Source organism: Teleopsis dalmanni, chromosome 2 (assembly GCF_002237135.1).
Source record: "Teleopsis dalmanni isolate 2A chromosome 2, ASM223713v2, whole genome shotgun sequence".
Taxonomy (NCBI): domain Eukaryota; kingdom Metazoa; phylum Arthropoda; class Insecta; order Diptera; family Diopsidae; genus Teleopsis; species Teleopsis dalmanni.
The window spans coordinates 9636696-9661118 of NC_051847.1; the positions used below are offsets into that span (position 1 = coordinate 9636696).

Consider the following 24423-nt stretch of genomic DNA (forward strand, 5'->3'; position numbering starts at 1 on the left):
TTTGACGAAAAATTGTTTAATTATCTTCGTAATACGTTTTTTATAATATAAATTTATTCGTTATAAAATCTTATACCACTTTTATATTAGATAAATTAATATAATTAGTTTTTAATATATAAATGGTATAAAACTTTGTAAACAGTAAATCGTACTTATATTTTTAAGAGAAACTCAAGAAATTTCAATATATACTTCACGAGCTCAAAGAGACAAAATCGATCTAACGATCTCTATTGATAAACTAAACTAATCTCATATTTTTGAGCTAATCCAATGAAACTTTCACACATTTGTGTGGTTTATTTTTATTTATTTGTGTTTCTCTTTAAGAACTATTTCATTAAGTTAAGTATTCTACGGTTAGTTCGATAGAATTTATTAAGTTATATTTTTTGACTTACTTTAAGATATAATTACATTTAAAAATTTCCCTGATTCGCCACCCAAAAACCCAAAGATAGCTGTGTTAATTGCCAACAGTTGTAAATAGTTAAGAGAGGATCATTATATATATCATTATTGTAATAAATATATAGTATAACATGAAATAGAAACTATTATACAATTAAAGCTACTATAATTACATTGTATAAAAATAATTGTACGTTTTATATTAAATATATATTAACGTACTTAAAACCTACGATAAATTAGTAATACTTAAATTGTACATAGAAACTAATTAATTTTATTTGTATTTTTATAATTATTTTATATATAATAAAAAATTGTTCAAATAAGTAAGTATTCATGTTGTTTAAAACTATTCCATATATTTTTGGCATATATACGTAACCTTCAATTCAAAAATCCGAAAATTTATTACAAGCATATGTATTATTTATGCTAAAGAACTTTAGAAAGAATTTATATATGATATTGATTAACAAATTAATATTTGTTTTAGTAAAATTACGTTCCTTTAAAAAGAAATTTTTTTTGTACATTATTAAAAATATTTTATGTATTACAAAAAAAAAAATATATATATATAATAATAAATTTTAAATGGCTTTTGAACACTAAATATATCTTCATAAATTATATTAATAGCATATTTTTTAAATTTTTTTACCTATATTAAATTTTGAATTTTAATCTGTTAATTGGTTACTGTTTGTAATTGTATATTTTATTTTTAATATATTTTATACGCTCATGCAAATTATACAATATATCTTAAATATTTATAATCGTATGCAGCTGTATATTATATATTTTATACATCTTAAAAATGTTAAGCTAAGTAACTTTTAATATATTTTGGTAAATTATTTATAAAAATCAAAACAAGAAATTAATTTAAGGTTTTTTTTTATTTTTTTAAAATCCTCAAAACAAACAAATCGGTTAGATTATAAGTTAATATATAAACTTTAAATAAAAATTGAAAATATATATTATATTAAAATTAATAACAATAAAACTGATTATGTAAGATAAATCATTTTAATAGAAATAAGTTATATATATATATATATATAAATATATATAGAATTATAAATCGTGTAATTAAGCAAATATTAAAAATATTCAATAATCATTATTTTGAAATATTTAAATATATACTTTAAGTTTAAATATATATTGAAAATAAATATAATTTCATTACGCAAATATGTACTGTGTTTTTGTTTAAATATTGTGTAAAATTTGGATATAAAAAATATTGTAGTAGATAAGAAATTTTCTTTTCCATTCTTATGGTTTGTTTATGACAATGATGAAAGTAATTTATTGATGACAAAATTAGAGATATTGATATTGATTCTGTAAGTATATAATTAATAAAAACTCAAAAAAAAAATATAGTTAAAAATAATTATTGGTAATGTATTTAGGTTATAGGATATGGAAGCATCACTGGATGCTGTGTGTGTTGTGTATTTTCAAAATTGCAACAGATATGGATTTATAAAAATCCATTTTTATAGTACACGAAATTATAGATACCAAATTTGTCCAATAGACGAGCAGCAATTCCCGCGTTGTCCAACCATTGTCAGTGAGTAACCAGAGCACAATATTATTGATCTGAATTGCAGAGTACTTAAGAATATAAGTGAATAAAGTTGATGGTAAACCAGCTAGATAATAATATGAAACATCCTCAGTAGAGTAACATATTGATCTCATTAAAAGTTGCCCAAAAACATATCCATAATAATTTTCTAAAAGAAACGGAATACTAACGGAAAACTGAAATTGGTTGCGAAGAATCCAAAATAACATGGCCAAGCGAAAATTGCTCGATAATCAGTAGCAATAGGTGACGGTGTTATAATAATTATACTCGTATAAAGCTATATTTTTACAACTTAATGAAATCAAGTTTTTATATGCAAAAATAGTTTAACGTATTGAGCCGAGTTAGTTGTTGTCCAAGGTAGCCATTTTATTATTTGAGATAAAATTGTTAGAGATTTGTATCGAACCCATTGCAGGTTGCAGATATCATTGTCTATAATCGATTTCAAAAATAAAATCCCACTGATGAAGCTATCGGTGAAAATAATGTTAATGAACCATTAATAATATAAATCTATGGGTCATACAGTAAAAAATTCTCTTAATATTAATCAGTTGAATAAATGACTATTATATATATGACTGTTGAATATAATATATTAATTCCCAAATTAAATGAAACTTGTTGATCATTCCACAACTATAAATCAGAAAACCATTTGAATAGATTAAATTACTACGTCATTAATTAAGTATATTAGGATACCGGTTGCATGGATAAAAGAGATTTTACCACAAGACTGGAAATATAGCATTATAATTCATGTCCATAAAAACGGGGACAAAAGGAAGTGCTAAAATTATTAATTATTATTATGTCATAGATCAAGTTTGAGCCATAAAGTTAACCATATCAATTGGATCAATATAAAGAAAAGTAAACTATATTTTTACAAAAATTGCATACCATAAGTGTAAATAATTATTTTAAAAAAATCAAAAAGTTGCGTTCTCATACAAGAAAAACTAAGTGATCATTCCGAAGTTACTTCAAGGATCGAACAAAAAATGGCCCTCTTGTTTGAGTGGTACTAAGCGATGTTATAATCAGATCTGCTACCGAAATAATATTTTTAAAAACAGCACTTAAATCTTCGTTTATGTTGAAAATAGCATACGTAGCATACATGCTTCAGGAATAGTCTTTAAAAAAGTAGAGGATTTAGTTTCTTAGGTTTGACTATTCTGAAACGAAATACATTATTCGCTCGAGAAATGGAAGAAGTCATGATAAGTTTATTATCGATTATGTATCGCAGAATGATACTTATCGTTAAAAAAGATATTTCTTTAACAATCCAAGAACGAAGATAGGTAGCTATTAGAACCTTTCAACTTCTTAATCATGATACGCAAGCGCAAAATACACAAGAACTAAACTTTAAATAAACTTTTTCCTGTGGATATAAGGTATGGACACAGAAGATTCCATACATATATGGAATGAGGTGTGAAAAACCTGTGGCACATATGGCAACCACAGAACACGTAAAGCACGATGGCAACGTTGTAACATCATGTGTGTAAAATGGTATAAAAGCAACACATAAGTAAACTCCGATCTCTTTGGCATTCGAGCCGGCAACCGTCAAGCACACAGCAAGTGAAGCTGTAGTGGAATTAGCAACCCACATATTTATTGTCCTATAAAACTAAAGCCTATAAGATGAGAGTAATGTACCTCAAATATCTCAAAATAGATCTAATCTCACCATATGAAGTAACTAGACCGCTACAGTAAAATGAACTTTTACTAGAATATCTGTTAGTAGAAAGCAGAAGAGACCGCCCAAAAAGGGTAATTTGATGTAGTATGTTGCGGTTTATTAACAATGGGATTACAAGATTGGAGAAGAGATGATTATATGCGATGGAAAGAAATAGTTGAGGGGGTGTTGATTCAATTCGTATTATTTCTTAAATAATTAGTAATTAGCATTAGAAGAGGAATCGGTTACGGATAGATTTGGGATAATTGCAGTTAAATATTTTTACTATGAATTCTAAACTTTTTATTATGCAATTTATCTATATAGTTTGCACACATTTTTTTGCAAATTTTCGCCTCGTTAAAAATACGCCTCTGTTAATATCTGATAATCAGTTTTGTATGCATGAAATGTTAAAAAGAAAAACCGAAACTAACAAGCAAAGCCTCATTTTATTTTTTATTGTACACATTTTAAAAACAAATTGTTATCAGAATTTGTGTGTGTGTGTGTGTTGTTGTTGCTTTCTATTTGACATTCTGCGGTCAAACAGCTGGCGAGTATAAACAAACAAATTGGAAAGACTGCATATGTAAAACATAAAAATATTCCAATAAGAATATTTTGAAATTTTATGCATTCGTTAGTGGCTTGGGAGCGATAAAAGCTATCGCATCTTAACTCTCTGGTTGCCGGTAAAATTAAGGATTTTGTGCGCGTTGCCACGAATAAACTAGTTTTTTTTGACTTTTATGCGTTTTTCATTAAATAAATTAAAAGTTTTCATTAAGCATGGATCCCATGAAAGTTGAAGTGAAAGAAATTGAAACTCTGTTTCAATTAGATCCATATTTGAGACCGCATGAACGGGAAATACGCAGAAGGTACGTATATGTGTCATGCATGTGTGTTGTGTTTGCAACGTAATTTGCGTTATTTGAGTTATTTGATTTGAAATTTGTTAAATATTAGTGTTTGCTTAAAAGAATGCAACTACTGATAATTTTATGCCCTTTTGCGTTTAATGGTGAGAGGCAAACAATGTCAGTTGAAGGTCGTATTCACATTTTGCACACACATTTGGTTGTTGTTGCTTAGGTGCGCTGCAAATTGTTGTTTATGGAGAATAATTATTAATACAGTAATACGGAATTGCATTCACAGAAAAAAATATATAAAACTATATAAATTTGCATGCATAATTTAGGTAGATATTTCAATTAATAAAATAAGTTGTGATAATTAAAATTTTGTAAGTAATGCAATTTTATTTCTGCAAAACATTTGACCGGCATTGCAAATTACATTTCAAGGTCAATGACGTAAATCGATGTACGCAAAGCTTTTTAGGTGTCAGGGCTTCAGAAGACATAAATTTAGTTTATTTCGTAAATTATTTAAAATAATTTTTTTTTAATTTATATATTATGTTATATCTTATTTTTTTTAACAATAAATAAATTTTTTTACAGAAATCAATTACAATAAATAATATTTATAATTTTTGGGTTTTGTCCAGAAGTAAAACCTATTTAGCGTTACTAATTATTATTACTGAATTTATGAACTTTCCAATTACAAAAGGTATGTTAAGGTCCTGATGATTGGAAAAGTTTAATACCCACTATTGTTCTTTGATAATACCACCGTTTTAGTATTCGTAGTATTCGTTGTATTCCAATGTTAGGGTTACTTGTAGTCTCACACAAAATTGAATGCCGTATCTCCAGATCGGTGTAAGCATGATTTTCTATAGCAGAATTAGAATCACTAAACTTCACTGAGTTTGGCTAAAGTAACCACCACAAGTTTAGAACTTATTAAAATTGCTTAGTTTTTATATGACTATTTCAAGCATACCAGATTTATCTCCTTCTATTTTACAGACTTCCATGTAGAATTGCTGTATTGTTGAGTTTGACTTGTGAATTGTTTTTTCTTCTTGGTGTAAACGTAACCTCAACAGAATCTTGTGTGTTAATATTTATATTTCAACCTTTTCTTCTTAGTGCAAACGCAACCTAAACAGAATTCTTCGTGTTAACCTTTAATCTTCCAACCTTTTCTTCTTAGTGTAACCATAACCTAAATAGAATTTTGTATGCTAGCCCTTATCTTCCAACCTCTTCTTCTTAGTGTAAATTTTGCGTCTTAATCTTAATCTTTCATTGTATATTTGAACATTTTAAATATTTCTAGCTTAACTGCACTCTCAATCCGGCTGGAGTTTTACCGGTAGCGTATTCACAGTGAATGTCGTATAAAACATACGGATCCACCAATACTGCTGATTGCGTCGCTTTATTATTGAATAGGTGAAGCTTCTCTTTGATACAGCACAAAAAAGTATCAATTATTAAGAAAGGAAGTAGTTTTAAATTCTATAAAGAACACTGAGAGGCCAAACTCTATTAAAAAATTGGTATTATATAAATTAATCGGTTAGTTTGCCCGGATGTCCCATGGAGTTTTTATAATTCAAACTGTTATTTTGATAAGATTACAAATTTATCTAATACCGGTAATAATTGTCACAAAATATTTCGACAAATTACTTGAAAATGTTACCAGACTATGGCGAGCTGTTTGACTTTAATATTATTATTACTTCGGTATATCTCCACTGAGTTGAATAATAGTCTAATCTTACCACTTGTTAAGAAAATATTTTTTATTTAAATACTCATTAATTAGTTATCTGACTTAATTACAATTATTTATTTATAAACTTTCGACTCCATATTTTTTGAATAATTTGAAGTCTGTAGACGAAGAAATGGTAAAGTGGTAAAGTTACACTTATTAGCAAAAAAATATATTAATTTTCAACAGTTGTTTAAAAAAAAATTATAAAATGCTATTAATCGATTTTACTAAAACCACTTTGTTTTCTTAATATTATAATATTATATTTGAAATATTAACTTATCTGAACACCATTGCCGGCCTTTACTGATCATTTATAGAATGCGTGTTCGCGCTCATGCTAATTTAAAGCACAAAATATATTTGCATCTAATGACGTCACAATTATATTAAAAATATTTTCAAAGATTTGTCATAACTGTTTCCAAGTCATATGCGGAAATCTCTAATGATCTATATATAGAGATGGGAACTATTGATACGATTCTTATGAGTTAAATAGCTTTGTTATGCAAATTTTAAAGGCAAAGGGTAATAAATTATATTTTTGTTTGGTTTTATATATTTTTATTTCTACAATGTATATATATATATATAAAACTGCATTGATAATTTAAAAGTTGAGTTGAAAAAAGCAATTAAGCAATGATTAGAAAATAAACAAAATATATATATTAAAAGCTTTCATATACACATATGGTTCATATATATTTTTATTTACTTACGATAAAGCACATTAATTGATATTTATATGTACTCTACATAGAAATGGAGTACTCCAAGAATGGATTGGCAAAATTGATAAACTTGAAGGTGGTATGAATACATTTTCACAGGGCTACAAATATTATGGTATACATTTTCAACCTGATAATTCTGTGATAGTGCGAGAGTGGGCCCCAGGTGCGACTGATGTATATCTTACGGGTGATTTTAGTAAGTAAATTATCTTGTAGAAGCTAGTTTTCATGTAGACATTTTTGAAAACATTCGGTTATATTTAGATAATTGGCATTGGATAGATCATCCGCTCAAAAAGCTCGATTTTGGAAAATGGGAATTACATTTACCAGCCAACCCAGATGGCAGTGCGCCCATAAAGCATATGAGTGAAGTAAAAGTGATCATACGTAATCAATCTGGTCAACTAGTGGACAGACTTTCACCGTGGGCGACATATGTGCGTCAACCACCAAAAGAGGCTAATCAAGGTGTAAATTATAAGCAATATGTTTGGCAACCGCCAGAAAATGAATGCTACAAGTTTCAACACCCACGTCCAAAACGACCCAAATCATTGCGCATTTATGAGTGTCATGTAGGTATTGCCTCACAAGAACCAGCTGTCGGTTCCTATCGAAACTTCGCTGATAACATAATACCACGCATTAAACGTCAGGGCTATAATGCTATACAAGTTATGGCCATAATGGAGCATGCTTACTATGCTAGCTTTGGTTATCAAGTGACAAGTTTCTTTGCTGCCTCAAGTCGTTATGGCACACCTGAGGAACTAAAATACATGATAGACATTGCACACGCTAATGGCTTATATGTACTATTGGATGTAGTGCATTCACATGCCAGTAAAAATGTACAAGATGGTCTGAATCAGTTTGATGGTACCAATAGTTGTTTCTTTCATGATGGCGGACGTGGCGAACATTCCCTATGGGATAGCCGGCTCTTTAACTATATGGAATATGAAGTGTTGCGCTTCTTATTGTCAAATTTACGTTGGTGGCATGACGAATATAATTTCGATGGATATCGGTGAGTAGTCTGCATAAATTGCAACGACAACCATACACATATATAATTAGTTAACATTATATTTATTTTGTTTTTAGTTTTGATGGTGTAACATCTATGCTGTACCACTCCCGTGGCATTGGTGAAGGATTTAGTGGAGATTATAATGAATATTTTGGTTTAAATGTGGACACCGATGCATTAAACTATTTAGCCTTAGCAAACTATATGCTTCACATGCAAAATCCTGAAGTTATTACTATAGCAGAGGTGAATATTATTTTTTAGTATTAATATTGTGCATATTGTATATAACGTTTATTTCAAAACTTTTGAACAACAGGATGTTTCTGGTATGCCTACACTATGTCGACCAGTACCCGAAGGTGGTATCGGTTTCGATTATCGTCTTGGTATGGCTATTCCTGATAAATGGATTGAGCTTTTGAAAGAGTTTAGCGATGATGAATGGGATATTGGTAATATCGTGCACACATTAACTAATCGCCGTTGGAAAGAAAATACAGTTGCATATGCTGAATCTCATGATCAAGCTTTAGTAGGTGATAAAACAATTGCTTTTTGGTTAATGGATAAAGAAATGTATACGCATATGTCGACATTATCGGATTCATCATTAATTATTGATCGAGGCTTAGCTTTGCATAAAATGATACGACTTATCACACATTCATTAGGTGGAGAAGCCTATTTAAATTTCATGGGCAATGAATTTGGACATCCGGAGTGGTTGGATTTCCCCCGTGTAGGCAATAATGATTCGTATCATTATGCACGTCGTCAATGGAATTTAGTTGATGATGTCCTACTCAAATACAAGTATCTAAATGAATTTGATCGTGCTATGAATGAGTTGGAAGCTAAATATGGTTATCTGCATTCCGATCCAGCTTATGTAAGCTGGAAACATCAGGGTGATAAAATAATTGCATTCGAACGAGCTGGACTTGTATTTGTATTTAATTTTCATCCAACACGAAGTTTTACTGGTTATCGTGTGGGCACAAATTGGGCTGGCACTTACCAAGCAGTCTTATCATCCGATGATGATATCTTCGGTGGCCACAACCGTATAGACAAGAACTGCAAGCACAGTACCAACCCAGAAGGTTATGCCGGCCGCACAAATTTCATTGAGGTAAGTAAACTTGTACTATATAGTTATCTAACAATTAATATTATTAAAACTTTTTAACAGGTTTATACGCCATCGCGCACAGCTGTAGTTTATGCACATATTAGTGATTAATGTTTTGTAGAGAAATCGATTTTTGCGAAGAACAAATTTATATAAAGTTAAGTGTATAACATATTGTTAAAATATTATTTGTTTTGAATAAATTAAAATTTTCTATAAATTTAAAAAAATAGGTCTTTTATTTTTTTACTCTAACCAAAATTCTGTGAAAAATATAAATGCGATTAAAAAATATTATGGAATTTTACCATTATCAAAATAATAGTGCTTTTTTGATCTTAAAGATTTTTTTAAATAAATTTATTTTTTTTTAGTTTATTTTTTAGTTAAGCGCACATTTTAGTTACGTTCAGGCAAACTTTAATAGTAAAACTTACTGAAGTATATATATATAACAATTTACGTTTTTTTTTATAAAAAAATGCTTGCAGGTGAATAATAATTTTAATACACAATAAATTTACTTAAAAGCTACATATTTAATAATTACATAGTTATACTTTTAATACTTTTATAACATTTTATTTGCTGCGTTTTGGATAACATCAAAAGCTTTATCAATTTCTTCCTCCGTTAATAAGCGGTTTACAGTTACCCGCAAGCTGGGACGGACTTGGTATTTCTCATAAGGATACAGATAACATGCCTCAATTACAGCTATACCACATGATATACACTATTAAAATAAAACATAATATAATATTTTAATTAGAAAAATGCATATATATTTATATATATTATATTAATTATAAATTTTAAAATGTATTGAATACTAGTAACTAGTTCTTCAGGGAACAATTTTAAAACAATGTTATGAAAACAATGTTATCAAAGAGAATACAACTAGTGCAAGATACATAAATATATTAAGTAATAATTTTAATCCCTTGGCCATAACTCTAACATAACTAAAAATAATTTGATACTTAACTTGCTGTATATATTTTATATTGGTCTTAATAAAGACTAGTCTAGATATTTTGTCTATATATATGTAATATGTAATGGAATCTGTCTAGTCATATAGACTTATAAAATAGCTTGCAAATCAAAAAATTTCATACAAAACGATATAAACAGAAAACCATTTTAAAGAGTGGTCAATTCTCTATCTATCTCATATTAACAAACTCCTCATAGATTAACATTCGGTCCTTCATCTTTCTCTTCGATTAGGTTAAGATCCTCTATGGTTATAGATTTCTATTTGACTGGGAGCCTAAATGCTTACTGGATTCCTTACCTAAGTTAGAATTATACAGCAATATTTCAGTTAATAACATTATTGTTATTGCTAGTATTACTTTAAAAAAAATGTAACTTCAAATAACAATACCAATTTAATAGTAGAATATATCTGCTCTACGGGGTAAAAAATGACATTCAGTTTGATTGCAACCATTAAAAAAAATAATGACTATATTCAGATGTTCTCAACGTAACTCTAATGTTGTTACTAAAATTAGTGAGACCAACATACTCAATGAAGGTTGTGCTACTATAACAACCAAATCTGACTTAAGCGTATTGGTTTTATATGAAGTAAGTCCACGAGCACAAACACCTACTTACCGGTCTATTTAAGATTGAAAACTAAGTGTCAATAACAATCAAATTGATGCTAAGTAAATAAGTCTTAATTAAGAAAATCAAAAAAAAATTATTTTGTAAATGATTACAAAACGTAAAATTTAAACATTTTCAATAAATTGTTGATTATTAAAAAAAGAAATGGTTTAAAAATAATTGTTCAGATATTTAAAAAAATTATATAGAAACACTGCTAACTATAATTATTTCAACTAATATCTCGTCGTTAAAAAAATCTAAACTTTAAGTTATTTTCACTACATTTAATAATCTAACATTTAAAAAATAATCTTTTACTATATTTAATAATCAAAAATTTCCACTTTATATAAGTTCTATATTATATTATGCAAACTTACCTCATTTGCTAAATTTTTGAGTAATTCATGTTCATCTCTCTGTGAGTCACGTTTCTCACTAAGGTATAAATGTTTAACTGGCGATATTTCATTACCTTTCAACTGCAATTTGGTAAAATTATCAAATTTTCTATGGAGATAACGAGAAACATTTTGTAATTCAATAAACATTTCTGGTTTATCTTCAAAACGATTTAATGCCGAAATAGCGGCTTGAGTTAAAAGAGGCGGTAAAGACGCAGAAAAACAATAGCCTAGACCAGATAGACGTTGATGTTCAACTATGAAATGTGACCCAACACAAAAACCTCCAATTGATGACATTGACCACTCCATGCCAGCAGATATAAGATCCACTTCATCACGCTAAAATAAATAATATATAAAATAATTAAACTAAAACACTTAAAATAAAGCTAGAGAAACCTACATCAATATCAAAATGCTCAGTTACGCCATGTCCGGTTTTACCTAAAGTTCCAAAAGAAACGCTTTCATCCAATAACAAACGCAATTTATATTTGGAACGCAGCGCAACTAATTCAGGCAATGGACATATTTCACCAGTGTTCATATAAATACCTTCAACGACCAAAAAACGACGTGTTTTACTAGCTTTCTTTGGATTCTATATAAATGACAATTGCAGTTTTAGAATTTTAATGAGTATATTTTAATTGAAGTAAATATAAAATGTACTTTATCATCCAGTTTTTGTTGTTCGAGTAGCAATCGTCCTAAATCCGACACGTCATTATGTTTAAAGAAGATAACCTTACTACGTGAAGCATCTAATCCTTTTTGTATGGCAAAATTCACACACTCATCACTAAAAAAAATTATTTAATATTTATTTATAATTATTATATTAAAAATATATTAAAATAATAAGCTTACACAAATATAATGTCGCCCCGCTTTGCATAAGCCGGTATAGCACTAGCTATCGTAGAAAACCCGTACGAATACACTACAGCTTCCTGCATATTCATAAATTTAGCTAAGCGATCTTCCAATTCTAAATGCACATCCATTGTACCATAAAATCCACGCGGCCCACATGATCCTACGCCATATTTTCGCAATGAAGTGCAGGCATCTTCCAGTATTTCCTTATCTTCAAGCAAGCCAAGATAATTGTGAGAAGCCAAATTTAAACAATTAGTGCCATTGACAACTACATATTTGCCTACTTTTGATTCTACTATACGCGTATGCAACAATGGATGATCAGGATCTGTATCGGATACTAACGGTTCAGGTTCATAACCGGCAATAATATCTTCTTCTTGTTCTTTGGTAAATCGCTTCCGTCCATTACGTTTGTAGAAAAGAAGCCATATTACAGAAAGTAAAAGAAGCGACTCTAATATAATTACATAAAGTGGCGTCTAAAAATATACAAATATTTTTATAGTTATTATAAATCATATTTTATATATAATACATGTACATAATATTATGTAATATATAATATAACATAGTATAGTATTGTATTGTACATATAACTTAATAGCACGAATTAATTAAGGCAATTCAAAGGCTTTAATTATTTATTTTTTGTGATACCAGTAACTTTTATTATTAGTGACCGGCAGTTTGTCGACTGTATAGACTAGAGTAGATACATTGACCCAGCCGTCCCAGATGTATTTTAATCTGTGGAAATCTGTATTGCAAGGAAAATAAATGAAATTACAATATGAATTCATACGCAAGGATGGATGCAAGTGTAGAAACGTGAGAAGGGTTGTGTCAAATAGTGAAAGGATGAGAGAGTAGCCGACGCAATGAAAACTAGACCGGATCACGGCGAATGAAATCTAGTCCTGTCCAAATGTTATCGTTGCAGTCAGTGCCGTTCTTTAGACCTTCCAAAAAATGACTTTTCAAGAATGTGGCCAGCTTTGTTGACCAGATCGCTCCTTAAACCAGTTTTTATTATTACTTTATATAGCTTATATGTACATATTTTTAGCTACACAATTTTCATTCTGTATAAAACACTATTAATTGTCTCAAGATTTTTGTGAAGCAAAAATAATTAATGAATTACTATCTATTTGTTCATTTTCATATTAAATAATAATTAATTATTTCATATAGCTAGGATAATGTTACTTAAAGCTGTAAGGATTTTACACACTACTGAGTATATACCCACAATATACTAAACAATTGCGATGTTAGAACCACATTTAAGCTACAATAGGGCACATTGTATTTCTAAAGGCAACAGAAATTAAAACCATAATTCTTACAGTGCACTCTTCAAGAATATATCCTGCAGTTGACTAAAGTGCTTTAGTAAATAAATCCCCAACGCTGGGCTGTGACAATGCATATCGTCACCTAACACCTGCGGCAAAAGTCATCAAAGAGAATATTCAATCTTCTAGCATAATTTCATAATTGACAGTCATTAGTCCACAATCCCATAAGACTGCGATGTCTATGGGTCATCACAATGAGATCGCAGACTGACTAAATTTTACAAAAAAAAATTTATTTTTCAATATTATATATACAAACTTTCAATTAAATTAAACTATGCATATAAATATTTTTATAAAAAACATGAGTCATGCAAGATGCAATTATGTTACCTGTACTCATGTTTATTGATTTTACTTACATTTTGAAAAATCCGTCCAATTTCATTGAATAAATAAGGAATAGCAACCATTTTTTATGTATAACGCCCAATGTGAAAATGAATTAAGACTTTTACTGCGAAATATGCACAATTGTATTTCAATTATTTAAATATGCCGTTTATAGTAGCTTTCTATGTGTCATCAAAGTTTAAATGATTTTATTACAAAAACCAAACACAATTGAAACAAATTTTTTGTTATCACATTACTTCGTAGAGTTTTGCATGTGCTGCCACCGATTATCACTGATAACGGCCTGCTCTATATACTCTTTGAGCGCAAATTGCAGAAAATCGACTTTATAATAATAATAATTTTTAAACCAATATTAGCTCGTGATATTTTTAATATTATTGCATTGCATATATTTTGGAAATAAAAAAATTACTGACGTTTACTGTAAAACGTCCATGTGCCACTTTTAATAAAACTGCCACAACAAAATGTCAAAATTTACTTCCATTGCAACCAACAACATACGCAGAATTGGATGAGTGGTTTTCGCTACAGGGTGCTTTTTATAAACGTATTTTGAATTTTTAGAAAATAATATGTGTTAGTATATTTGATTCTAATAATTCGAATATTGCTATAGACTTGAATTATTAAATAGACACTTAAATATTTTTAATGCACTCCCAATATTAATTATCATTCGGATTCACTTTGCTTTGTCTCAGCTTTTAGATCGCCGATATAACCTACAATACCATGTCGCTATAATAATGATATATTAAATTTAATAAAGAAAAAATGTTTTAATTAATCAAATTTAAATTGCATTAAATTTAATTATACAAATACAATGGTGTTATACAGCATTGTTTTTTTAATTAAAGACAAGAATGGGTTGTGGCATTTCTTAATTATAATGCATAATGGTTGAATATTGTAGGAGCCATAACATGAACTTCAAAAGCGTATTGATATTTTTTACCCTGAGGATAAATATCTTTTTAAGGAACTACAGTAATTACAAATCCTTTACCGCTATTCCTTATATAGGAATTGATTTAGTAGAACGAGCATTAGGAGAACTTGCTGTTGATAATGCTACATCAACTTGATTTTTCACTTTATATTACCTTTTATTTTTTCTCTCTCTCTCTCTCTCTCTCAGTAATAACAATAATTTATCTTCTATTAGTCTTTATACAGAAGGACGATAGGCTTTGTTTAACACATTGTTAGAGACAGCTATGTTTGAATAAATTAACTCTCCTGTAGGCGTACTTGCAGGCAGTTTTTGATTTATAGTCAGATATAAGTTAAAGTTTGAGATTGAAGTTTCTGTGAGTATTTAAAAGTTAACCTCTTCAACAACTTATACGACATAGTCGGATCGTCTATAAGGCATTTAAACATGCATCCACACCAAAGCGAACAAACGAAGTTTTTCATGTACCATTACCTGCGAATGTTCGTTCGTTCCAAGCGTTCGTTTTGGTGTGGATGCATCTTAAAGTGGTGCTTTAAAATAAGTCGTAACGAGTTCTTGTTGTTTTTGTATTATGCAACGCATTTTGTGTTGGATAAGATAGAAGAGCATTGTGAAAATTTTGAATCACTTGTTCGCATCAACGATGTAATTACTTGTTCTCAGTCCTAATACTGATTTCATTATTTTGGTATATTTTGATAAGCAGAACTACTTATTATTGTTTGTACTTTGAAAACTAAATGATTAATTATCTTGACACAAATATGTAGTTACATTTCTTACAAAAATGTTTTTAGGAAAAACACTTTCATCTATGAAGAGCATTTGGTTCATATTTGTTGCATGGTAAAAAAATTACAGGATTGTCCCTAAATTTTAATTCTATATTTTATAATAAAATTTCGAATATTTGGCATTGGAGCAGGGACCTGCGCCCAAAGTCCAGTTGAACTTAAATAGCGGTCCCTAATATTCCATTCAAGTAAAATGAATATTACTTCTCAAAATGTTGGACTATCTCCAAATGATTTAATAGATTTTTAAAGTCATAAATTATTACTAGGTGATCCTTGGAGTTTAAAAATTTATCACAATGCTTTTTCCACTTTAACGTTATGCTTTTATTACAACCACATGTCGTTATTGGTCAGGTTCAACATTCTTCGCCAGTCAACTTTACGTTTGAAACACTGATGACAGTTAGGTATATTAAGCTGTGGTAGTGTATCTAGTATTAGATATCTTCCTTTTAATCAATGTATACATGGTGGTACTGTTTCCAATTTTTTTTGTTGCGAAGTTAATAAATCTAATGGAACAATCAAATTCACCCAAACGAGAAAACAATAAGAATTCACATTATTTATATTTGGACTTACCAAACTGACCAACCAAAACATAATATCCAATGATCCTCTATTCTTGTCCCTTTTCCAATCACAAAAAACGCCATGGTAATATAATTGAGGACACCACCTAAGATATTTTGTTTTGATAGGCTACTTTTAGGTATTATATTACTTTAAAATTTGAGTTAATTTATCAAAAATTAAATAAACAAAAAGAACTAAGATCACATGAAGTATTAACTACTTAAATCCTTATCACCTTTTATAAATATAAAATAGATTAATTCCAGGTATTTTAACCTGAACCTATGGCTGGCGCAATAAACATCCAGCTCCATATCTCTTATCGTATTTAGAATAACAATTTAGTAATTACTTTAATTAAATATTAAAAAGGTATTTTAATTAGCATAAAATACTAACAATTTTTATTTATTTAACATAATCGGTGAGACAACAAAATGCCGTGATGAGATTGGTTTAAAACAAGTACACATCATATTTCACTTTTTATTTAAATAAAAAAGTAACATTTTGTTAGCCTATTTATAAACATAAAATCTTATTTCTTCTTATTTATATAATCAAATTTAATAATTAGTTTTAACATATAATTTATTATATATACATCAAATTATTGACATTAAAATTGCGAAAAAAATGAATGTAAAATATATAAAAATGGATAAAAATTATATTAGTTTTTAAATTATATTACAAATAATTAATATTCTTTTCAAAGCATTTTTTTCTTAAATCTCACAGCCACTTAAAACTATGCTTCAAATCATTTTGTAATAATTGCGACTTTCTTACTAAGTGCTACATCACCTCAATGTATATAAATATATTCCTTTTTTGATTTTATTGTAGCATTACCTTAAAATAGTTAACAATCTCCTGGTAAATTTTATCTTGTTTAGCACAAAATATTACTTCATATTCACAGTTAAGTTTTATGACTGTGAAGTTGTCCCCCTCTTTTATAGTTGGTATTTCTGATAACACGTGTTCAAGTTTTAAAGCCTTTAAAACATCAAAGGCTTGTTTTTCAACATTATCGTATTTTGTGTCAATAACGTTTAATGCGGTTGATTTAAGCTCGTCATAAAAATTCTTGAAGTAATTATGCCGTTCAGATAATAGTACACCTATCGTTTGGCATCCTGCATCCTCCTTTAACTCACGGTAAGATCTAAAATGTTTATAGTACTTGCTTTCGTCGCTTTCAGTTTGCGTAGTACTTGTAGCCAACTGTGTATCCAAGCTTACATCATCGCACTAAAGAAAAGACAAATGTATTCAAATAAATATAGGAGACAAATAGACTAGCATAAAATACGAACACTTGTTATAACTGAAAGCATTCGGTAAGCGGCTTTTTGTTTAGCATCCTTTTTATTTTCAGATTCAGCATATCGTTTTATAGATGCTATACTACAAGCGGCAGTAAATAAAGGTGCATCAGGAGTCCCAGCTTGATTTACAATTTCTATTTCGGGAAGCGGGTACTTATGTTGTACGCAATAATCCCTCAATAAGATGATCATGTCAGTAAGTGGCATTTCACCCGTATCAAATTTGACAGCAACATCATTTATTGAATCAGCTAAACGCAATCGTTTGGCCAAATTTGCTGCAGCATTATGTTTGGCGTCTCGCTTACTTCGGCCGTTGCCGTACTCTTCAACATCCATAAAGCGTACGTTGCAGGTAAATCCGCCGTCGACAGATGTTATAAAGTCATATATCGGAGCAGGTATATTGTTCTTAGCACAATATTCTTGCAATAGAGACACTGAAGACTTCCGGGACATTTGAATTTTTGATAATAAAGCACAAAATCCCACCAATATGTCGTTCGTTGCCAATATTGTTCAGTGTTTCCTCTATAAATTATTATCACAACATATGTCAAAATACTACATTAGTTAAATATTTAGTAGCAAAGATTAAAGTATTCTAGTAGTATTTAAAAAGTAATTTAAAAATCCTGTTTTCTATTTTATTCGTTTCCAGTAACAATTTTTTTGTTTTTGTCACTATGTTTAAATTGTTATATTTTAAAATTTTTCATGTTAAGTTAAAAGCATCTTGTTGTTAAGTCAAAATATTACAAAGAAATACTTTTATATATAAAACTGTTGTTTCCTATAATAGTGTTTTATTTTAATGGATTGCTATCGGTTAAAGTATTTGCAACGGTGGTAACTACATAAATTAGTTATAATGATGCGAATATTATTGTACTAATTCTATAATTCTAAGCAACAACCCAGGATTCCATAATTACGTTTCCAGCTGATTGCTCAAAAATATAGGTCTGTTCCACGATCTACTCGTAGTAAAACTCAAGTAAAACACAAGTAAGGTACAAACTGAGAGAGTAACACAAATATAGTGCCAAATTTTGCACTTTACATAGATTTTCATGGAACAGCTTTGTGTAAAGTGTGGTTAGAACACCGGTGCCGCGCAAATAAACAATGCAAAAATTTGAATTTAAACCAAAACAGCTGATTCACACATCAACACAAATTCTACTTGAAATAAAATGTACAAGTAAATTCCCAGTAGAAAACGGATCGATCCGTCATCGAAGACGTCTTCAAGACATGGATACATACATGAAGACCGATCGATCCAAATGTATGACGGTCTTCGAAGACACTTTCATACAAATTAGCCAAATGTCTTCAATGAATTTTTGTGTACATGTCTCGAAGACCGTCTCGAAGACCATGTCTTGCATAACGGACGCATTCGACAGAAAGTTGTGCGCTCTTAGTGCAGTGCTCATATAATTTTTTCACCCTTTTTTTTATTTCTACTCTTTTATTGCACTCTTTAAATTTTAAATGAATTTAAATTTTCTCTTTAAATAAGTAGAAAGAAATTGTTGTATTTTGTACTTTTATTTATTTTATATAATAATTTCTTAAATTACATTCAAAATTAAAAGTTTTAAAAGTAAATTATAAATTTTATTATAAATTATTATAAATTTTATTAAGATATTAAAAATAAACTAGTAAAAACTAGTAAACATAATGAAAATTAATTTAAATAATTAACTTAATATAACTTAGCATATCTAAAATTAACTAAAACTAATATAAAATAATTTATAGCATTTCGCTATCATCAATTGTTGAAGCTTTATATGTTTTCAAAAGCGTTGAAGAGGATTTTGGTACAATTAAACCTTCTGATCTTAAGAGTTCTAAAATATCATTACTACAACGCCTGTTTATCCTGTATTTTTTAAATATAACAGCTAATTTTTCACAAGTGTTTTCATTTTTTTTATTTTCAACATCCTTTGTTTCGTTTCTAAAACAACTTTCACTGGAATTATTGTCTTCAATATTAATATCAATATATTTTCCAGGAACTAAGTCACTATTTAATTTGTTTTGATTTAATTTCTTTTTTTTTAATATTTCGTAGTTTAATGATTTTGTTTCTTTATTTATTTTGATTTTTTAATATTTATTTCACAAATGTTTATTCACTACACTTCAAAATTATTGCGTCAGTTCATTTATAAAACATAGCGTCATCTGATGCAAAATTCAAATACGTTGCTGTGAACACTAAAAATGAGAGAGAAAGCAAAGAAAGAGTATTTACATTCATGTTTTGAGCAATTGTTTTACAAATTTGCTTGAAAATGCGGACGCGGTATCAAAGACCGTCTTGAAGACAATGTCTTCGAAGACCACTTTTTCTACTGGTTTCGGTCTTCTGTAATATTTCAAATTTCACATAGGGATGTTACGTTCTCTAAGATGCTCCTCAATTGTACGTCGCGAACAATGTGCTGGTTGTATACACGCGGCTGTATGACACAGTAGTGCGAGCAATAAGCGTTCGTATAGCAGGAAGCGTGAAGTGAAGAGCGCCAAAATGCCAAACAAACGCTTTTGCATCACACAAATTTATTTGAGGATGAAAGCATTTGCTTCGTTTTGTACGTTTTTTTTTTTTGGTAATTCTACTGCAGAAAATTAAATAACACTGTCTTTCTTGTATCTTTGATTACAGTAAATGGTTATTTATTAGAATATGTATTATAATATATTCGATTATTATCTTAGAATATGGTATTATTAAATATTTATTTATAATAACATAAAAAAGACATTTTTTAAAATAACTGTATTATTAAGTTATTTATACTTAAAAAATTCTATATTTAGAAATTTTTGAATATAAGATCTCTCGAGACTTCGAGAACAAAAATTCACAAAAACTTCGAAGTTTTTTCCAACTTCGAAGACTTCGTTTACTATTCGAATACTTCCTAAATTCGAATATGAACAGCACTAGTACACAGTGCTACTCAAAGTTACTACTAGTAGCTCGTGAAATAGACCTTATATTAAAAAATGTTACAATTGTCAAAATGAAAACTCGAAACGATAATGTGAACGCTAAATTAACTTTGGATATCGAAATTTAACAAAAAAATCTGATTACTACTTATTATTCACATTATATATTGATCGTCTATATTCGAATATTACTATATTATAGCATTGACAGACGAGCACTCTTAATTATCATAAGCAGCCTTAAATTATTATTTTAAAAATACCCTGATAGCATTGACAGACGGGAGCTAAATTATAATTTATTTGCTCATTTAGCAGTTTTAAATGATCATTTATGGTCTTTATAATTTGTCATCCGACAAAAACAGGTAAAGAAAAATAAGCTTAACGATGACAGTTGTTTTGTGAAAGGGGATGATGATGTACTAAATTTTATTTGCAGTGTATTATCTGAACATTATTTCGCCATTAACGGGGGTGGTGCAGGTGTCCATTCACTAATCCACCTACTCCTCCTCCTGTATACATAAAATATTTACATATGATAAGTTTCTATTATATCGAAGAACTTAGACATCAATTTTGTATTGTATAACCAATATAGTACACTTTTGGAATTTAATAATACGATATGTAAGAATAATGGAATAATAATAGGTATTGGAAAAGTGGTTTGCTTACAAATAAACATCCAAATATATATGGAACTAAAATATATATTAATTACAATTCTGTTCAACAATAATATGAATATTTAATGTAATTAAAATCCTCAGAGACCTCAAGATTGATCCCATCAAAAAATACAGACTTACCAACACTGCGTTATCAAATCTCAGAATGGTTACAGACTCCTCGGGGAGGTATGCAGATCTGAGATCAATTATTGCTTAGTCCGATAAAGTGATAAACAATAATTCAGTCAAGGCGTAAAGAGGAGTTTTGAAAATGCCTCGAGTTAAGAAAGAGTAAAAGTGCTCAAGTGCACTGGCTTAAATAGCTTTAACATAATATAATTAAAATCTTTAAAAAAAATGAAAAAAAAACTTAATTAATTATATTTATTCTTAATATAGCCTTAAAAGAACTTACACAAGTTTATATTACAATTTCAGTTTCTAATTTCAGGAAGTAGTAATATCACAAGATGGTAACAATATGTGTATTTAAGTATATTTAACAATATATATATTTATATATATATATACATATTCTTAGTATCTTATATATATATATATATATACATATATTTAAATATACATATTGATAGTAAGATACTATATTACTATTACTAATATTACTACTTCCTGAATATATATATATATATATATATATAGTGATATAGTGATTTACAATTGTTGTTAAACAGTTAACATTATTATGAAAATAAAAAAAATAAATTATATTAAAAAAAATGTAAAAAATAAAACATTATTAAAATAAAAATTAAATTAATTAAAATCCTATTTAAAATGATCAAACAATCGTCTTAAAATGATTTTTATTACAAATATGGTTTCAAATTTTAGAATGTAATAATTTCACTACTATACTAAAATGCTAAAATAACATTACATTAAAATATTGAACAATATCTTTGTATATCTTATTTTCCTGCTCTGCAAAAATAACATGATATTCGCATAATAGTTCAATTGAAATCAAATAACCTGATAAACATGAAGTATGAGTTTGGGTTTTGAATTTAATTTGAAGGGCTTTTAACAGATCTAAGGCCTGTTGCTTCGTGGATGCATATTCGGTTCTAACAACTTTTAATGCAGCCTCTTTTAAATGTGGTGCATAATTCAGAAAGTAATTATGACGATCACATAATTTTATATTTGAAATATTTTTCTTTAGCTCAGAGTTTGAAAGTTTGTAATACATATTTAGCTTATCTGAATAGTTTACTGGGATATTTGTGGGTGCATCAATTTTTCCAACAACGGGTTGATCACGGTCACCCTGTTAATTGAAAACATAAAGAAAATAAAGAATACGTAATGGCCACGTCAACTTACTGAAACTGACATATTCTTCATTGCATCTATTAGTGGCTTACATTCATTTGTCTTTGTTTTGGTTGGTTCTAGATGGATTTTTGTTATATCAGTTATTTTATATTGGTGTTCTGCACTACTTGCTGCTGCTGAGTCCCGCGGTGGAAGCTTGTCAAAAGTATTATTATTATTATACAAAAGTTGCAGGTCCACTACCGTTGAGGGAACATTGGTGGTTTCATTTTGTTCTCTGTCTGCTTTAGAGTGAAAAACATTTGGCTTATCTATGTTATATTATCTAATATGAGATTGAGACTGTTAAACTTATAATTGTTGATTATTGGCTTACCTATGGTATTTGTTTTATATGATTCATTTTTGTTTTTGTTAATTGTGTTCAATTTAATAATCACATTACGAGCTGCATCGTGCTTGGCATTCATTTTGTTCTGACCAACACCAATAGCTGTTATATTTGCTGCTTTGGCAGTGCATATAAACTGCTTAGTATCAGCGTTTTCTGACCAACTAAAAGTAGGCATTGGCAAACATTGCTTTTGGCAATATTCCATTAGAGTGGAGACATGCGATCTAATAATACAGATTTCGTTATCTTTAAGATGCAGTGGTTCTTCTAGATATAATTTATCATCATTTAATAATTTAAATGCTGCTTCACGTTTAGCATCTGATTTATTGGAAGCTATTCCAATTGCTGTGATCTTCAATACCCTTACGTGGCACTCAAAGTAATCGTCCATCCTTTTTATAAATGTATACGTCGGAAGTTGATATTTGTGTTTTTGACAGTATTCTGAGAGTAAGGAAATCGGAGACTTTTCCATTTTTTAAATTTATAAAATCAACAATGTTTTTCTCTAACAATGTACTACGGATTATCACTGAAATTATTTATGAAAAAGTTTTTTTAAAAAAATGGAAACAACACATTATCAGTTTGAAATAACTTGACGTACTGACTCATACTGATTGCTTTCCAAGCAATACTACATTTCAAGTGCGTGCCTTACTGTTGGCAAGATCGAATTGTTGGATTTACTTTTTTTATTGATGACCTGTTAAACTCTAACAGCAATTGTGTATCTAAAAAAGCTTTTTGTTCTGTTATGATTGTTTAATCATTTCTCTTGCAAGGATTGTGAACCAGAAATTGTAAAACAATAAAGAACTTTTAGAAATAATTAAATCATATAGATGTCCAGAGTAGGAATTTAAGGGGCAAAAGCGTGTACCCCAATAGAGGAGTGATGCCTAGCCTTCTTAACTGTCATCCTTACCTACCCGTGCCGCATCCTGTTTTTCACAAACGAGTCTCTGGCGACCAAGTATAGGCAGTATAACCTGAAAACATATAGTTGAGCAGAAATTCTCTAACTACTAAACACTAATCCTATCTCCAGGTTAGCAAATAAGGAGATCTGGCCCTCCAGGTTGGGGCCAGTAACCTGAACGCAACTCTCTAGGGCGGTCAAGGTTCACACTGGACTCTAGTGCCAAATAAGAAGAAGATGTTCAAAAAGTATAAAAAGTGCTTTTTAGAAAGTTTTTTAAATATCAAATAATCAAAACATATTGGCTTAAAAACGAAATCACTTATGTATATGATTTAGTTATCTCTGGAGTTATAGTTGTGCAAATATATTTAGATCAGTATTTAGACATCTCTGGTATGTGTATAAAAGTGTTTCAAAATTTTCAACAGTCAGTATTTTTAACAATGGCATTGGCGTTTTATTTGAAATTGTATTACTTACATTTTAAGAGTTGTTACTATCTATTATTATGTTTTTATTTAATAATTTTAATAAAA

General features: G+C 29.0%; 4 protein-coding genes across 6 annotated transcripts; 1 reads left to right on the forward strand and 3 right to left on the reverse strand.

Moving 5' to 3' along the window:
• The first annotated feature begins 4376 nt into the window (after positions 1 to 4376).
• Positions 4377 to 9487, forward strand: LOC119684506 (1,4-alpha-glucan-branching enzyme). Its single transcript, XM_038098561.1, has 6 exons — positions 4377 to 4624; positions 7153 to 7322; positions 7391 to 8159; positions 8237 to 8408; positions 8482 to 9297; positions 9358 to 9487. Exons 1-6 carry the CDS (start codon positions 4533 to 4535, stop codon positions 9406 to 9408), a joined length of 2070 nt encoding a protein of 689 aa, XP_037954489.1. The 5' UTR covers positions 4377 to 4532; the 3' UTR covers positions 9409 to 9487.
• Positions 9488 to 9675: 188 nt separating this feature from the next.
• Positions 9676 to 14411, reverse strand: LOC119684517 (serine palmitoyltransferase 1). The gene is made up of 6 exons (XM_038098576.1): positions 13942 to 14411; positions 12204 to 12697; positions 12006 to 12135; positions 11737 to 11934; positions 11307 to 11672; positions 9676 to 10033 (listed from the first exon to the last, which is right to left on the reverse strand). The coding sequence occupies exons 1-6, from the start codon at positions 13990 to 13992 to the stop codon at positions 9869 to 9871; spliced, it is 1404 nt and encodes a 467-aa protein (XP_037954504.1). The 5' UTR covers positions 13993 to 14411; the 3' UTR covers positions 9676 to 9868.
• Positions 14412 to 16988: 2577 nt separating this feature from the next.
• LOC119684529 lies at positions 16989 to 18239 on the reverse strand. Its single transcript, XM_038098591.1, has 2 exons — positions 17599 to 18239; positions 16989 to 17533 (listed from the first exon to the last, which is right to left on the reverse strand). The coding sequence occupies exons 1-2, from the start codon at positions 18067 to 18069 to the stop codon at positions 17117 to 17119; spliced, it is 888 nt and encodes a 295-aa protein (XP_037954519.1). The 5' UTR covers positions 18070 to 18239; the 3' UTR covers positions 16989 to 17116.
• A 3842-nt stretch (positions 18240 to 22081) lies between these two features.
• On the reverse strand, positions 22082 to 24423 carry LOC119684523. Of its 3 annotated transcripts, none has more exons than XM_038098582.1 (4): positions 24368 to 24423; positions 22942 to 23494; positions 22614 to 22876; positions 22082 to 22557 (listed from the first exon to the last, which is right to left on the reverse strand). In XM_038098582.1, the coding sequence occupies exons 2-4, from the start codon at positions 23435 to 23437 to the stop codon at positions 22150 to 22152; spliced, it is 1167 nt and encodes a 388-aa protein (XP_037954510.1). In that variant the 5' UTR covers positions 23438 to 23494; positions 24368 to 24423; the 3' UTR covers positions 22082 to 22149. The 3 variants fall into 3 exon arrangements, with proteins under 3 accessions (XP_037954510.1, XP_037954512.1, XP_037954511.1); XM_038098584.1 differs by having other exon boundaries at positions 22083 to 22557; positions 22614 to 22846; XM_038098583.1 differs by having other exon boundaries at positions 22083 to 22557; positions 22614 to 22849.

Excerpts from the sequence above, each read along its gene's own strand:
- LOC119684529 (XM_038098591.1), bottom strand. The coding sequence starts at position 18,069 with ATGTCCCGGAAGTCTTCAGTGTCTCTATTGCAAGAATATTGTGCTAAG. Across the intron at positions 17,534-17,598 it reads TGCTTTCAGTTATAACAAGT|TGCGATGATGTAAGCTTGGA; the intron begins GTTCGTATTTTA and ends TCTTTTCTTTAG.
- LOC119684506 (XM_038098561.1), top strand. The coding sequence starts at position 4,533 with ATGGATCCCATGAAAGTTGAAGTGAAAGAAATTGAAACTCTGTTTCAA. Across the intron at positions 7,323-7,390 it reads ATATCTTACGGGTGATTTTA|ATAATTGGCATTGGATAGAT; the intron begins GTAAGTAAATTA and ends GGTTATATTTAG. Across the intron at positions 8,409-8,481 it reads AAGTTATTACTATAGCAGAG|GATGTTTCTGGTATGCCTAC; the intron begins GTGAATATTATT and ends TTTGAACAACAG.
- LOC119684517 (XM_038098576.1), bottom strand. The coding sequence starts at position 13,992 with ATGGTTGCTATTCCTTATTTATTCAATGAAATTGGACGGATTTTTCAA. Across the intron at positions 12,698-13,941 it reads TTGGACGGATTTTTCAAAAT|ACGCCACTTTATGTAATTAT; the intron begins GTAAGTAAAATC and ends GTATATTTTTAG. Across the intron at positions 11,673-11,736 it reads CTGAGCATTTTGATATTGAT|CGTGATGAAGTGGATCTTAT; the intron begins GTAGGTTTCTCT and ends TATTTATTTTAG.
- LOC119684523 (XM_038098582.1), bottom strand. The coding sequence starts at position 23,437 with ATGGAAAAGTCTCCGATTTCCTTACTCTCAGAATACTGTCAAAAACAC. Across the intron at positions 22,877-22,941 it reads ATATAAAACAAATACCATAG|ATAAGCCAAATGTTTTTCAC; the intron begins GTAAGCCAATAA and ends AATATAACATAG. Across the intron at positions 22,558-22,613 it reads TGAAGAATATGTCAGTTTCA|GGTGACCGTGATCAACCCGT; the intron begins GTAAGTTGACGT and ends TTCAATTAACAG.